At 37.6% G+C, this 15,796-nt stretch overlaps 1 protein-coding gene across 5 annotated transcripts in view; it reads right to left on the reverse strand.

Annotated features, from left to right (window-relative positions):
• Window positions 1-15,796, reverse strand: part of GRID1 (glutamate ionotropic receptor delta type subunit 1) — a 1,483,898-nt gene that overhangs the window by 284,554 nt on the left and 1,183,548 nt on the right. For all 5 annotated transcript variants that reach the window (XR_016312597.1, XM_089676479.1, XM_089676480.1 and 2 more), the window contains exon 8: window positions 3,783-3,902. Coding sequence is in view for 4 of the 5 variants with exons in the window: in XM_089676479.1 (XP_089532605.1) it covers window positions 3,783-3,902 (120 nt within the window). In the remaining variant the exon portion in view is untranslated. The remainder of the gene's footprint in view (window positions 1-3,782; window positions 3,903-15,796) is intronic.

The raw sequence follows: 15,796 nt of genomic DNA on the forward strand, positions 1-15,796 counted from the left end.
CTGTAAAGATTTTTATTGCACCATTTTGAAGTTTTTAGTAGTAAATCTTATTTTCTGAAAAGTGTTGAACTGTTTCTAAAGCTCTTTAATGCAAACTAAGAATCTCTGTCTCTGAAGAGCGCTACTGTGTGTTTTAACCCTCTATATACCTCTGCCTGCAGTGACAGTGGTATGCAGATGATTATTCAAACATCATAGTGGTATTGCTAATATTGGCGGGTTTCCTCCTTCTCTATACAAAAAGGCGGTGGTGGCAGTGTGAAGGGTTAATTGCGTAACTAACCTGACCCAGTAATAATCACTCGCAGGCTGCAGGTACATAGACTGTGGTCCATTAGCTGAAAAATCTTTGTGCAGGGTGCAGCTGAGCGTGGCATTGTTATGCACGTGACAGAGCGGTTTTAGATTGGCTAGTCCTTCGGTCACAAGTTGGAGAGAAGGGCTGGGGGTCTGATGCCACTATCATCACCCCCCCCCCACACACACACACACACACACACAATCTCACATATCTAGAAATGCTGTTAACAGATGGAGCCAACAGTCTTCTAATATCAACACACAGCATGAAGGACCCTAACAATACCCCAGGCATCAGCCAGGAGTAGAAATCTAACCATAGCAAGGTGGAGGCATATCACTAGGGCAATAGTTTTGTTTATCTAAACATAAAAGAAAATGGGGTTACATAACCATACTAAAGTTTAGGGGACCAAATCCCCTTTATCTATTGTGTAACATCATAAATTTGGCCATTTGTTTTCTCATACATTGACATGGTATGTTGTACACTATTGCTGTTCCTTTTTCTAATCATATAATATGTTTTTTTCTGAACTTTAGTATGGTTATACGCCTTTTCTTTTCTTTTCATTCTAGACAACTAAAACTATTGCCCTCGTGAGATGCCTCTACCAAGCTATGGTTAGCTCACTGCTCCCGGCTGATGCCTGGGATTTTGTTGGGGTCCTCCATGCTTTGTGTTGATATTTTAAGCCTGTTGGCTCCATCTTTTAAAAGCATTATTTAGTGTCTCATTTGCCTCTCCCTGCTGGCGTGTCTTTCATAAATTGCTAACCATGCTCCCTATATTTTTTATATATAATTTATATATCATTTTATATTATTCTCTACAGTACATCCATAGCACCCAACTCCTGAGGAAGCAAAAATGTGAAACATGTCAACTCCATGAGACTAAATCCATTGAAAAGCCAGTGACCATATATTGTTTATCTGTTTCTATATTGTTACTGATGTTCCATCATACCTTATTATCTTGCCTCTGGATTTAGCCTCTTTGTGGGTAGGATTTTCTTCAATACCTTGATGTGATATACTGTAATTTTAATCACATTTTATGATGTGTGTTTTAACAAAATAATGATTTTAACCTTAATATGTGTGCAACTAAATTATTGAGGAGTCACACCTTCAATATTCTGTCACCTGCTAATTTTTTTGTCAAATATGATGATCAGGAGTGTCCATCAGATTCCCCCTTACAATCTTGTGTGCTGATCAGAGCTCCTTCCCTTACTTTCAAGGGGCAGAGCAGCAGGGCAGAAACTGGGAGGTTGAGCTGGTCTGGATAGAGGAAGTGCAGTCCTCCTGTAGCTGGGTCTTGGATTCCAGCAGTCCTAGCAACCAACCACAGTGGGGGATCTAAGCTGGGGACTTAAGTAGGGTCATGGCTGGCTGGCAGTGTATGTGCTGGTCTAATGATGACCACATCTGGGGATGCTGCCAGCAGGATAAAATCATGAAGTGAACCACATAAGGCCCATAAGCTATATTTTGGAAACCCCTTCTCTAGAATATCTAATGTACTGTATCTATCAATAGTTGTGCATACATACCCCTTTTCAAAAGTTATTACGAGGGAGGGCATAAATTGGATATTACATAGATAAAGAGTAAAAAGACTGGCATTCCAGCTCACCAGAGGTCAGATTTTGCTCATAGATGAGTCCAAAAATGTTGTTCATGGACTATCACAACTGCAGATGTGCTACTAAAACAATCTCATCTATCACTAGTGACATGCTCATATATTCTCAAACATGACAATTTAGTTTATTGAGATTTACATATGTCTTCAGTTTCATCCCATCTACAGTAAATCGTAAAGTTCAGAAATCAAAATTACCAGTATTCCTGAATTAGATGAGTCCCCAAAGTTCAGACAGGATCCACATGCAAATATTTAAATACAAAAACATTTGTGAATTGCAGATTGTGTTCATTCATTATCACCAACTGCTATAACATTCACTTTGTTCCCAGATCCAGTTCCCTTTTTGGTATAAATATCTCAATGTCTGTACAGGATTCAAAACATCTTTCTAATGTTTCTGCTATGAAATAAGGTGGAAGACGGGAAAAGGGGAAACTGGAAATATATTAAACCTTTACATATTAATAAAGGCAGTTATTGCTTTTAGAATTCTGCCTAGGTGAGCATTTATTTTAACTTTATGAGCATATTTATCATCTGAAAAAACGATATCCAGTATGTGCTGAACAAGGCAACTGAAATTTACCTTTAATTAATTTACCTTCTCACAAGGTTAAATATTAAACATTTTACGGTAAATTCTAACATGGCCATGATTTATGTGAATGAATTATGGCAACTATTTTGTTTATTATCACTTTAGGTGAAAAAAGTTGCAAACAATATTTATCTTCCATAAATAGCTTGCATTTGCACTCTCTGATTTCTTTAAATGAAACCCATTACAAAAATGCTCACTGTAAATGAAAAATGCATTAGCCGAGGTTAAATTTAAAAAAATCTATATATTGAAATGATCCATAGCTTTAAGAGATATAGGCACCTGAAACTATAGGTTAAACTTTCATTAATAAATGTCTTCCATGACCCAACCCACACCTTACTTCTAAGCTCTTTATAGATCCATGAAGCCACTAATCATGCTATTAGATCAATAAAGAAGTCCACCAAATGGTAGAAGGTAGGACAAGCTCAGCTTTTACAGGAAAAATGTAGATTTCTATATAGAATTTAGGAGCCTAAATCTCAAAATTTACTAATTCTGTTGACGTGCTTTTAGCAGAGAGTAATTCTGTTTTGGCATTTTTTTTTATCATGCTGTATATTTAGTTTATTAAGTCTATATTTGTGAGATGTTAACTTTAAAGCCATGCCATAGTCAACATTTAATAGTAATCCTTTAAATGTATACAGGGAATGTGGCCTATTTTCGATCCAGGAACAGTCAGACCAGTCAGTCCACCTCAATTTTTTCCCTCAGTCTGATGATCTGTGAAACTCCCTCTGCTGATAATGCAAAACACACCCATTACATGCTTTTTCCTGTTTCTCACATATACAATAACAATGTTTATAAAGAAAAATGTTTTTAAGAAATCTAATTGGCACAAGCTTCAGGAAGCACCCTCCGATGAAAATGGTGGGAAACATCTGATTATTGGCAACAAGGTGATTTTAAGAATTAGGAGAGCCAAAAACTCTAAACTAAATCTGAATGAAACAGAAGCCTTGGGAAAATAAATTGTGCTCTTTATGCATTTCAAGGCTTCATTTTCACTTTTGCCTGGAGTGTATAATTAAATTACCCTGACACAGGTTAACATATTCTATTTTTTTTCAATCATTTGTACAAAAAAAAATGTCCAGTTGGCCTTTTGTTCTGCTATTTCTCATAACTGTGATTAACGATTCAAGTTTCCAGAAACACTACTGAAATTACGTTTAAACCCACTTTTACCTAAAGTAAACAAATAATAGTATTTACCCGCCGCACATCTTTGCCAAACGTCTCACTGTAGCTTGTTCCAAGAATTTCAAATTGTACATGTGGATTGGAGCCATCCTCCCTAAACTCCATAATCCCAGTTAATCCTGTTATGCGACCCTGAAGAAACAAGATTTACAAAGAGAAAAATTAGAGACAGCATTTCTTGAGTATTGAAATGTAATTGCCTGCAAAAAAGGTTGATGATCTGTGACTTGGCATTTTTATTTACTTTAAAATGTAATTGAATTACAGGCACATTTTGTATTCAAAAGAGAAAGGATTGTGCAGCACACATTGGCTTTGAAACAATATTTTTTTTCTGCCTATGTATCTTAACAGGGTTTACAAATCATTAAAAGTATTAAAAGCCTATTAAGAAATTATTGATGCAACAAATATGCTAGTGAAAAATGTAATTTACAGAGTAGCAACATTGGGGATGTGTCATGAGATGAAATTGCAGGTGTGAATGTAAATTAATTTGTTAAACTATTCAAAAGTTAAAATAAAAATAGCCAGCACACAAATTCCTAACATCAGTTTTAAAGTATTGAAAATAAAATATAGCCCACTTTTTGGTAGATAGTAAAAAATAATAAGAATTAATAGTAGACCCAGAAGGAATCAGAAGAGAAAATGAGAAAGAAGGATAATGCAAAGCATTCTTTGACCAATGTAGTTACATTGTAGAAGAGTAAGAGACCTCAAAAGGCATCAGAGGCTATAATGTATAGCAGTTTCTCCAAAGCTGCCAGTTCTGGTAGGCGTGTGTACAGAGGCATGGCTAGTACACAAGTTCATATCATTTAAAGATCTTTTTAAAACATTTATTGGTTGAGAACATCAAATACTGCTAATGTGTCTCAGGGGAGGGTGCTCCCCTTTCATCAGGGCTTGAACAGTAGATGCTATTGGAATCACTATGGAATGTATCAGAGGACCTATGCTAGGACTTGACACAGACTATCATCCCCTAATGGTGATAAAAACATCAGACTGAGTTTGGTGAAATAGGATTAAATAGCCTGTATCATGCCTTAACATAGGTCCTCTTGTGCAATTCCATTATGATTCTAATAACATCTACTGCTCAAATTCTGTAGAAGGGTGAGATTCTTCCCCTGTCTGTATTTGAACATTATTTAAACAATAAATGTTTAAAAAGACCTTTACGTGGTATAAACTTTTATAGCAGGCGCTCCAAGAGTTTATTGTCTGATGAGTGATCATTTTGTTATGATCAGAGATGTAGCAGCCTAGGAGCAAAATAAACTAGTTTTATACTGAAGACCTTTTTGGAAGCTGCAAAAATTCCAATTATTATACATAGAACAAAAGATACCCTCTGGATTTGGGGATTTTGTATGCAGCAAGATGTGTCCAAGAAACATCCAGAAAATTAAAACTGTAATTCATTTTTACACATTTTAAAATGCTGTTACAATGAAATTAACATTTAAAATTGTAATAGAACTTACAGTTGTGTCCAAAATTATTCAACCCCCAATGCTGTAAAGGGGTTTAGGGACTATAGTGTACATTTGGAATTGTATTCAGAATCAAATCCTACAAGGACGTTGTAACTACCCAAATGCAACTAAAATGACATCAATTGTTTATGTAATACAGTAGTAAATGGTTCTTATGTGGTTTCTTCATTGCCACAATTATTCAACCCCTTAAAGACTACCACTCTGAAGAACAGAGGTTCATACAGGTGCTTTCCATCAGGTATTGAAAACACCTGTGGATGTCACCGAGCAGCAATCAAGCATAATAAGCACCAATTAGGCAGCTTTAAAATGACTGTGATACTCAGCTCCTTCTAGACATTTACTGGTGTGGTTACAAACATGGTGAAGGCAAGAGAATGGTCCAGGAAGACAAGAGAAGAGGTGATTTCTCTTCACAGGAAGGGCAATGGCTATAAGAAGATTGCAAAGATGTTAAACATACCAAGAGACACCTTAGGAAGCATCATTCGCAAATTCAAGGCAAAGGGCACTGTTGAAACGCTACCTGGTCGTGGCAGAAAGAAGATGCTGACTTCGACTGCTGTGCGCTACCTGAAGCGTAGAGTGGAGAGAAGTCCCCGTGTGACTGCTGAGGAACTGAGAAAAGATTTGTCAGATGTGGGTACAGAAGTTTCAGCCCAGACAATAAGACGCACACTGCGTAATGAAGGCCTCCGTGCCAGAACTCCCAGGCGTACCCCCTTGCTGTCTCCAAAGAATAAGAAGAGTCGACTGCAGTATGCCAAAAGCCATGTGGACAAACCACAAAAGTTGTGGGATAGTGTTCTGTGGACTGATGAAACAAAATTAGAACTGTTTGGGCCCATGGATCAACGCTATGTTTGGAGGAGGAAGAACAAGGCCTATGATGAAAAGAACACCTTGCCTACTGTGAAGCATGGTGGAGGGTCAATCATGCTTTGGGGCTGTTTTGCTTCTGCAGGTACAGGGAAGCTTCAGCGTGTGCAAGGTACCATGAATTCTCTTCAGTACCAGGAGATATTGGATGGAAACGTGATGCAGTCCGTCACACACCTGAGGCTTGGGAGACGTTGGACCTTTCAACAGGACAATGATCCCAAGCATACCTCCAAGTCCACTAGAGCATGGTTGCAGAGGAAAGGCTGGAACATTTTGGAGTGGCCATCGCAGTCACCAGACTTAAATCCGATTGAGAACCTCTGGTGGGACTTAAAGAAAGCAGTTGCAGTGCGCAAGCCTAAGAATGTGACTGAACTGGAGGCCTTTGCCCATGAAGAATGGGCGAAGATACCCGTAGATCGCTGCAAGACACTTGTGTCAAGCTATGCTTCACGTTTAAAAGCTGTTATAACTGTAAAAGGATGCTGTACTAAGTACTAAGATTGAATGTCACTTGGGGGTTGAATAAAACTGATAATGCTGTGAGCACAGAAAAGACATTTGTGGTTATTTCATTATAACTGTTATGTTATATTTGTCTGACCTACAAGTGCCTCTTTAATGTAAATGTAAGCAAGATGACTGAATGATCAAAAGCAATGTCAAACTGGCCAAAACACTCAATTTCAGTGGGGGTTGAATAATTTTGGACACAACTGTATAGCCTAAAAAAAGGCGTATGATGACACCTGATGAGTTTAGAGATCAATTGTCTTCTTCAAGGCTGCATACAGGTAAGTTCAGATCTCATGTTCTGCAAAGTGAAGATATGTATATGTCATACAAAATATGTACAATATTGCATATCAAACTTATATGACTGTATAGATATCATGTCTCATCTATCATAGACAGTCCAACATATGTATACCTTTACCAAACACAAAAGCAAACATTCAAAAGGATGCTGCTGCTCATGGTTACAGCTAACAGGAGACCTGGGATGCTGTAACCACTGGAGTTACCAGATAGGATCAAGTTGGCCCAATATGTATGATGTAACAAAGTACTGTACGGAAACAGAAAAGAGGTATAAGATTTCCTCTGTATCGCCTGGTATAAATGATCCAGAGAATAATTCAAAGCATTCATGTAGGCTGACTTAAATAATATTAGTGAAAAAAATCAGCAGCACAACCCCACTCCCTCGGGTACAATAACATCATACGGCCACTGATGAACAGCAGACAGCCCATGAGAGCGCAGATGGAGGGTGTGGTCCAGTCTAACCAGGCTCATTTTTAGGCTTTCTTCAAGCTTGTCTGATAAAACCTCTTTGCTAGGAGTCATTTCTTGAGATTATCTGCCTCTAATTAAAAAGTAGTAATTTCTGGACAATTTTGGCTATATGGTATAGACTTCACAAGAGATTTATGGTAGAAACTAGTAGCATGCAAGATAGAATTACTTGCGGTCGGTTTACGATATAATTTGCTGGTTAGATGGCCTTTTTGTATTTAAATATCTAGATTGAATTAATTTGTATTAAGAGTTTGGATAAAAAGGGACCATCCCACACCACAAATATATCACTACTATATCTGAACCATGAGAGCACATGTTCAACATACGTGAATAGTTGGTCTGTACTCATGACCATTTGTTCCCAACTCCCCAGGTACAGATTTGCATAAGATGGGGCACAACATGTCCTCATCGCTACAACCAGTACCTTGAGGAAGAGAGAACCATTGAAACAAAAAACAATTGTGGCGAAGGATATAGTCCAAAGATTCTATAATGAAGTTACTGGATGGACGATCATCTACACTACATTGAGACAGTATGTGTTGGATGAAAGCTAATTCTGTGGAACTTGTAAAACTGTACAACTGAACTGGTATAACTGTACAAGGCCTCTACATCTATAGCCACAAGATAAGCTGAAGCAGGAATATATCAATCATTAATGATTTGAAGCAGATGTATAGTATTCTATATATAGTGATGTGGCGAACATTCGAACCTGCTGAAAGAGTGCGACCGTGAACTTCGAATAGGGATAGTGGTATCTTACTGCATGTGAGTGTGTGGTGGGATACTCTCAGCTACCAAAATACAGCATGAATTATATTATTAAGTCATGCAGTATTTTAGTAGTGAAACATTTTTTAATGTTTCAGCTGTCAGTGGGATTCCCCGCTGACAGCTGAATGTCAAAAGAATTGTTAGCATTGCCTGACAATTTAAAAATTTTTAAAAAATGGCGTGGGGTCTCCCATCCCATCTATGCTGAGCCCTTCAGGTCTGGTATGGATTTTGAGGGGAATCCTCACGCCAAAATGTTTTTGAAAAAGGCATGGGGGTCCCCCCAAAATCCATACCAGACCCTTGTCCGACCATGCAGCCTGGCAGGTCAGGAAAGGTGGGGGGAAAAGCGAGAGCTCCCCTTTCCTGAACCATACCAGGTCACATGCCCTCAACATGGGGGGTGCTTTGGGGTGGGGGAGATCCCCCCAAAGAACTTTGTTCCTATGTTGATTGGGAGAAGGTCCTATTCCCCACAACCCTGGCCGGTGGTTGTGAGGGTTCCCATCTGGGGGTCTGTGGATGGGGACCCCAGATTACGCCCCCCCATGTGAATGAGTATGCTGTACATGGTACCACTACCCGTTCACAAAAAAAAGTGTAGTAAAAAATGACAGGAGACAGTCTTTGACAAATCCTTTCTTAAAAACAAAAATAAAAAAAAGTCCCCCAAAGTAGATACAACATCAATCATGATGCCCACTGCCACTGCCACTGCAAAACCTGAAAAAAAAAATGCTCTGCTCTTGATGCTGGCTCCCACCGTCTAACAACTGTGCCAGAATGACAGTTCTTAAATACTGTGATGATGTCATCATGCGCTGTGATTGGCCAAAGCATTGCACCTGACCTGTGGTCAGGTGCATTGCTTTGGCCAATCGCAATGCGCTGTCAGGGTGCAGTGCATTGTGGGGCACAGCGGGCAAACAGCCCGTCGAACTCCCTTACCATTTATGTGTTAGGCGAACACATGAACGGTCCATGTTTGAGTCGAACTTATGTTTGACTTGAACATGAAGCCCATCACTACCTGCATAGATGAGGGAAATCTCATAACAAATGGATGTAGATGATGGTCAATCAATCTGCTTAAATTTTCCACTATTAAACCATTTGCTGAAGTGATTGGGAGTCCTGGCGGTTGGGTGGAATTTCTGTGTAATTTGGGTAGGCAATAAAAACTTGCCGTTGATGGGAATGTTGATCTAATAAATTCCCATTGATCTTTATTAATGATCCCATTACAAAAATGCTGTATCTACCAGTTCATAAAATTCCTTGTAAAATTTGGCAATGACTGTGCTTTATATGGGATGATACCAGTTGCTATTGTTAAAGACTTTATGGAACATCTCTAAGTACTGGACCATTACGACAATGTTTCCTCCTTTGTTAGCAGGTTTGATGGTAATATTGGAATTAAAGGTTAGTTCTTGCAGTGCCTTCCTTTCTCCAGAAATTAAATTACTATTTTCTTTTTTGATTTTTAAATCTCTAATCTCTGCACTTGTAGGATTCATAAATGCTGCCACTTTGGCATTTAAACTTAAAGGAGGGAATTTGAAGGATTACTCTTTTCAGATTCATAGAGATCTGAATAAGGTCTAAATTACTTGGCTCAATTTGCTCAAGAAGTTGTTCAATATCTTGTGAATCAATGATTTCACCAGGATCCTGTTCCTCTAGAAGTGAGATCAGGCCATCAATGGCCTTGAGTTCCTGTATCTTATTTGTAGCTTGTGTGGTACTAGTAACGTTATTACAATGATTTTAGCATTAACTTCACAGCAAAAAAGCGGAGATCCTTTGTAATTGCAAAATGTATCTATATCACTGTCAGGCTACCCTGCCATGTGATATGTAAGTCCTAGAAATGTAGAGGAAATCTTAGACCCCTTTTCTGTTTCCTTACAGTACTTTGTTACATCATACATATTGGGCCAACTTGGTCCTTTCTGGTGACTCCAATGGTTACAGCATCCCAGATCTCCTGTTAGCCCTATCCATGAGCAGTGGCGTCCTTTTGTATGGTTGATTTTATATTTGGTAAAGGTAAACACTTGTTGGACTGTCTATAATAGGTTAGTCACGATATCTGTACAGTCATATAAGTTTGATATGCAATATTGTACATATTTTGCATCACATACTTATCCTCACTTTGCAGAACATGAGACCTAAACTTACCTGTATGCACCTCTGAAGAAGAGAATTGAAACACGTTGGGTGTCATCATACACCTTTTTAGGTTATAGGTTCTATTATAATGTTCAAACTTTCCTTGTCTATAGTTGAGTTACCATTTTGAATGTATATTTCACTGTAACAAGATTTCAAAATATGTACCAATAAACTAGAGTTGGTTTTAATTTTCTGGATGTTTCTTGGACATATCTTGCTGCATAAAAAAAATCCCCAAACCCAGAGGGTCTCTATTGTTCTAGGAGCAAAATAAGGTCCACATACATTTACTGATATCTGTGTTCTGGCTTTTTGCATGTGTTTCTTGTATGTAATGGATAGCACCAGTATTTACGTTTACCACTTGCCACCCACAGTACTTTTATTGCAGATGGGCAGCATGGCTCAGCAATGTAAAAATATGTTGCCTGTCACATGCACATTGGTGAGCCCGCTGGGGTGCACAGCATGGTGCTCCTGTAACTGTTGTGTCCTGTGGATTATGGTTCTCGGTACCCAGCCACATTGAGCAGCCAGGGGATCATGTGTGATCACATGATCACAATGTCAACAATACTGTTATGAATGACATTCATTCATAACAGCTGTGCTTCCTATAGTGATGTTGTGATTGTCCCACAGCTATCACATGGTACCTGGACCAATCACATCACTTTGTACCACGTGATTTGCTGTAACCAATCACAGCATGTCAACAAAAACACAGTTTTTATGAATGGAATCCATACATGACAACTTAAATGACTGCTGTTACAATGATAATTACTGTAACAGCAATCACAGTGAATAAAAAAAAATCCTGATCAACCCCACCCAGAGCAGTACAGTGTCATTATCATGACACTGAACTACTCTAATCAATGTATGTGAAAAAAAATAATAAACAAAGAAAAATTGTTAAACATTTGAATGAAAAAAATATTTATTTATTTCACCACTTCAATACTGGGCACTTTTACACCCTTCCTGCCCAGGCCAATTTTCAGGTTTCAGCACTCTCACACTTTGAATGACAATTGCACGGTCATGCAACACTGTATCCATACAATATTTTTATAATTTTGTTCACACAACTAGAGCTTTCTTTTTGTGGTATTTAATCACCACTGGGGTTCTTATTTTTTGCTAAATTAACAAAAAAAAAAAAAAAAGTTGTTTCTATTAGAAAAATTTGCAAATAAAGAATTGTTCTTCATAAAATTAGGCCAAGATGTATGCTGCTACATTTATTTGGTGAAAATAACCCAAATCAGTATTTATTATTTAGTCTGTAGGAAAGTTATAGAGTTCACAAACTATGGGATATATCTGAAAATTGATCAATCCTGAAGTACTGACAGCCAATCTAATTTCTTGAGGCCCAAAAATGTCAGAACAGTACAGATATCCCCCAAATGGCATATTTCATAAGAGGCTTGGGGACTTTTTTGAAGTTGGAATTTTTTTTTGTCATAATTGTTTGGAAAATAAAGAAATTAAAAAAAAATATTTTCACAATTTTTTTTTTTACATACTGACACCAGTGCAATACAGCATCATCATATAACTGGTGTGGTGGTGATCAGGGACACTGACTGGTGACAGTACAAAAAAAAAAGAAAATTGATAATTGTTTTTCAATTTTTTTTTATTTTGTATTACATTTTTTCCTGTTTTTTTATTACTTTCTTTTCATATTACACTATGCCCAAAGTAGTATAATGTTACCATAGTAACATTGTAATACTTTGGGGAAGTGATCAGTATTTCTTTTTTTTTTTTTTATACAAAATGATTGCTTATGGCAAAGAATTTCTTTGCTATAAGCAAGCATTTAACTGAATGAAATTGATTAATTCATGTTTTTTTTGTTGTGATTAGCTGTGACTGGCCATGGCTAATTACATGACACATATGGACTGTGACTGGCCCAGTCTATGCATGTGATCACTGTGATCAATCTCAGCTAGTGACACACATGTATACAATGGATGGCATGAAAGGAAGCCATCCATTGTTTACAACTGTCATGTGACCTGCTGTGATTGGTCACAGCGTGTCACATAGTACTGGCAATGGGCTGGTACAGAGATCTGTAATTGGCTGTGTCCAAGGTACACAACCGGTGACAGATCTCGTCATAGTGCAACCCTACAGGCACGCAGAAGTCACAATCCGGGAAGGACGTCATATGACACCCACCTGGATTGACGAGAGTCCCGCCAGCCATCATTTTCCTATTGGCCGGGTGGGAAGTGCTTAACATACTGTCACTGGTCCTAGCAGTGTCACTTCCACAACAGTCATATGATGACACTGTACTGCACTGGTAACAGTATGTAAAAAAACAAATGTGAAAACAAAGATTTATGTAATTTCTTCATTTTCCAAAAATTTGTGGCAAAAAGTTTAACTTCAAAATACTTGCCATGCCTCTTACTAAATACCTTGAAATAGCTACTTTCCAAAAATGGGTCATTTGGGGGTATATGTACTGTCCTGGTAGTTTAGGGCCTCAAGAAATTAGATCAATTTTTAAATATATATACAGTATATACCATAATTTGAGGACTCTAACTTTTATACAGACAAAATAATATACATTGATTTGGGTTATTTTTATCAAAGAAATGTAGAAGAATACATTTTGGCGTAAATATATGAAAAAAGATTTGTTATTTGCAAAAAATTTTTTAACAGAAACGAAGAAAATCATGTTTTTTTCAAAATTTTCATTTTTTATTTGCTTATATAGCAACAAATAAAAAACCCAGTGGTGAATAAATACCACCAAAAGAAAGCTCTATTTGTGTGGAAAAAAATAATTTGTGGTTGGTCAGGAAAGACATTTTTTTTCATAAAAGAAACTACCAAGAGCTGTTAAGTCACTTTTCAAACTCAGTGAAAAAGTACAACAAAGGAAAGTAGAAAAGTGCAGTAAAAATGGCACTATTTGTAGAGAAAAAATAGTGGTTTTTTTTTTGTTTTTTTTTTAAAAAAAGCTCTTTCAGTTTTAATCCCATGAGATGATAAATCACTTTATCAGCAAAATTATTCAAGCTTAGTCCATTTTAAAAGCTGTCCTTCAGAAAAAAATGAGCTTAGGCTGAGGAGCTGATAATCTATTTCAGAATTCTTTGTTGCCCTTTTGTTCTAAGATTTTCTTTTACATGAAGGAAGATAAGTTAAGCATGTTTCAACACATGTAATACAAGAATGGTACAGAAACAAGTTGCAGAAAATATATATCTTAGAATGGAGGACAGAAATATCACATACCGATACCTGGAAATATTTCAGTCTATCAAGCAGATACAGTATAAACAACATTTTCAAAAGTATTACTTGTGACATCATTCAGCTTAAATAACAAGACAACCAAGGAAGATGAGAATACAATGAAACAAGAGGACCATTACATATGCTTGTGACTTTTTCTGCCTATCAAATGTATACACAATATAAAAGTGTCATTTAGAGTTTGAAAGATGTACAAATAGAATAAGTCATCAAAAACGGAAACAGAGAAAGAACACACAAAATGTGGAGCATGTTACCTGCTATATTAAAGAAAGAGAAATAACAGAGAGGTAAAGGGAGACCTGTAGCATAAACATAATTTATGTTTCTGATGATTCCCTATAGAGGGATAACATCAAAAATGCATGTATATTTCAGACATATTGTATACTACGCTGCCAAGCATTCCATCAGTTGCAGATATTTTTATCCTGGATTACAGATCTAGAATATGGATGAGGTAAAGCAAATTAACCACTTCCCAGCTGCAGTATAGCAGATATGCGTGATTTTCATTACCGGGTAGGGGGGCACGCGTGAGCGGGTCCTGGCTGGTGATTACCCGCTGGAGCCCGGTGATTACTGACAATCACCGACAAGGAGGAAGACTGTTTTGTTTACAAGCACAGCGCACTCCCAGCACAGAGACCAGGGTCTCACCGTGATCCCCAGGTCCTGTACTAATGATCGGGACCTGGCGATCGATTCCAGATCACCTAATTGCTATGATGGCCTCTGATTGGCTATCACAGTGATCAGTTATTGTGAAGCCTGTCCCTCTGAATGGAGGCGAGAGATGCATTTTATCTTTCTGTCCTTTCAGTGAAAAAAACAACAGTGTGTAAATAAATACATAAAGATTAAAAAAGAAAAGAAAAAAAATAAAGAAAAAATTCCTAGATCAATGTTTGATCTAGGTCAGTGTCAGGGTTAGTGTTTGGGTCAAGTAGGAGTCAAAGGTTAAAGTCCAGGTCAAAGGTCAGGGTCAGTATATTTTAGGCAGGATTTTTTGTAATTAGTATGTGTCATTTGGTGTCAGTGTGTTTTAGGTAGGACTAAAAAAACAAAACAAAATGTGCACTATGGTTTCTGGGCTGTACTACACTGATCTACAAACTGTGGGAAATTATCGACCTCCGAGATAAAATGTGCTAATTTTTACATATTTCGATTAGATGAATTAGAAAACAGATGATAAAGGTGCTGGTTGGCTAAAGTTTTCAAGATATTTCATGATAAAGATTTATGCACAGGCGAGTATATTTGCCTACAAGGGAGGGAGGTGTCTGACGATCATGATGCCTCGTAACATCTTGACAAAGTATGGTAGCACAATGAAAATGGTTCCACATGGAAGTGTAGAACTTTATCTTCACTTTGAGACTAAAGATTATTATCTAACTATAATTTTTTGTTCTTTTATTGCAAGGTAAATTTGTCTTGGCCAGATCTACGCATCATACAGTTACATCTGGTGGATTGTGAAAGTGTCAATGCCTAACATTTCCAAGGAGCAGTTGGTGATATTTTCCCTTAGAAACCAAGATGCATTGAAACTGTGTAAACAATGCAGATAACTTCTGCTACATTTGTGGTGAGGTTTCATCTGCATCGCAAATGTGCAGCAGAGGTAAAAAAGGCATACCACTTATATTTTGGATGCAAAATAGGGGATCAAGACAAGAGTTAGGCCCCTCATTATTGTTGCATTATATGTGCAACTTATCTGAATCAGTGGCTAAACAAGAAGATAAAGTCCATGCCCTTCACAGTCCCAATGGTGTGGAGAGAACCCACCAATCATAGTAACGACTCCTATCTTTGCATGGTTCTCACAATTGCAAAAAGGATCTCAAAAAAGAAGTGGACTGTGGAATATCCAAACATTTCATCTGCACTGTGTCCTGTAACCCATGGTGAAGACTTGCCAATTCCACCAGAATCCTACTCTCTAGACTCGGATGATGATAAAGATGATGAGCAGGTTGCAGCTGACCTGGAGCTGTCAATTTCAGCTGACTCAAACTTTAGCCCACCGTATGCTCCTGAATCACATTTAATTTCACA

Source organism: Staurois parvus, unplaced genomic scaffold (genome assembly GCF_062004578.1).
Source record: "Staurois parvus isolate SC_StPar_1 unplaced genomic scaffold, SC_StPar_1.0 ptg000170l, whole genome shotgun sequence".
NCBI lineage: Eukaryota > Metazoa > Chordata > Amphibia > Anura > Ranidae > Staurois > Staurois parvus.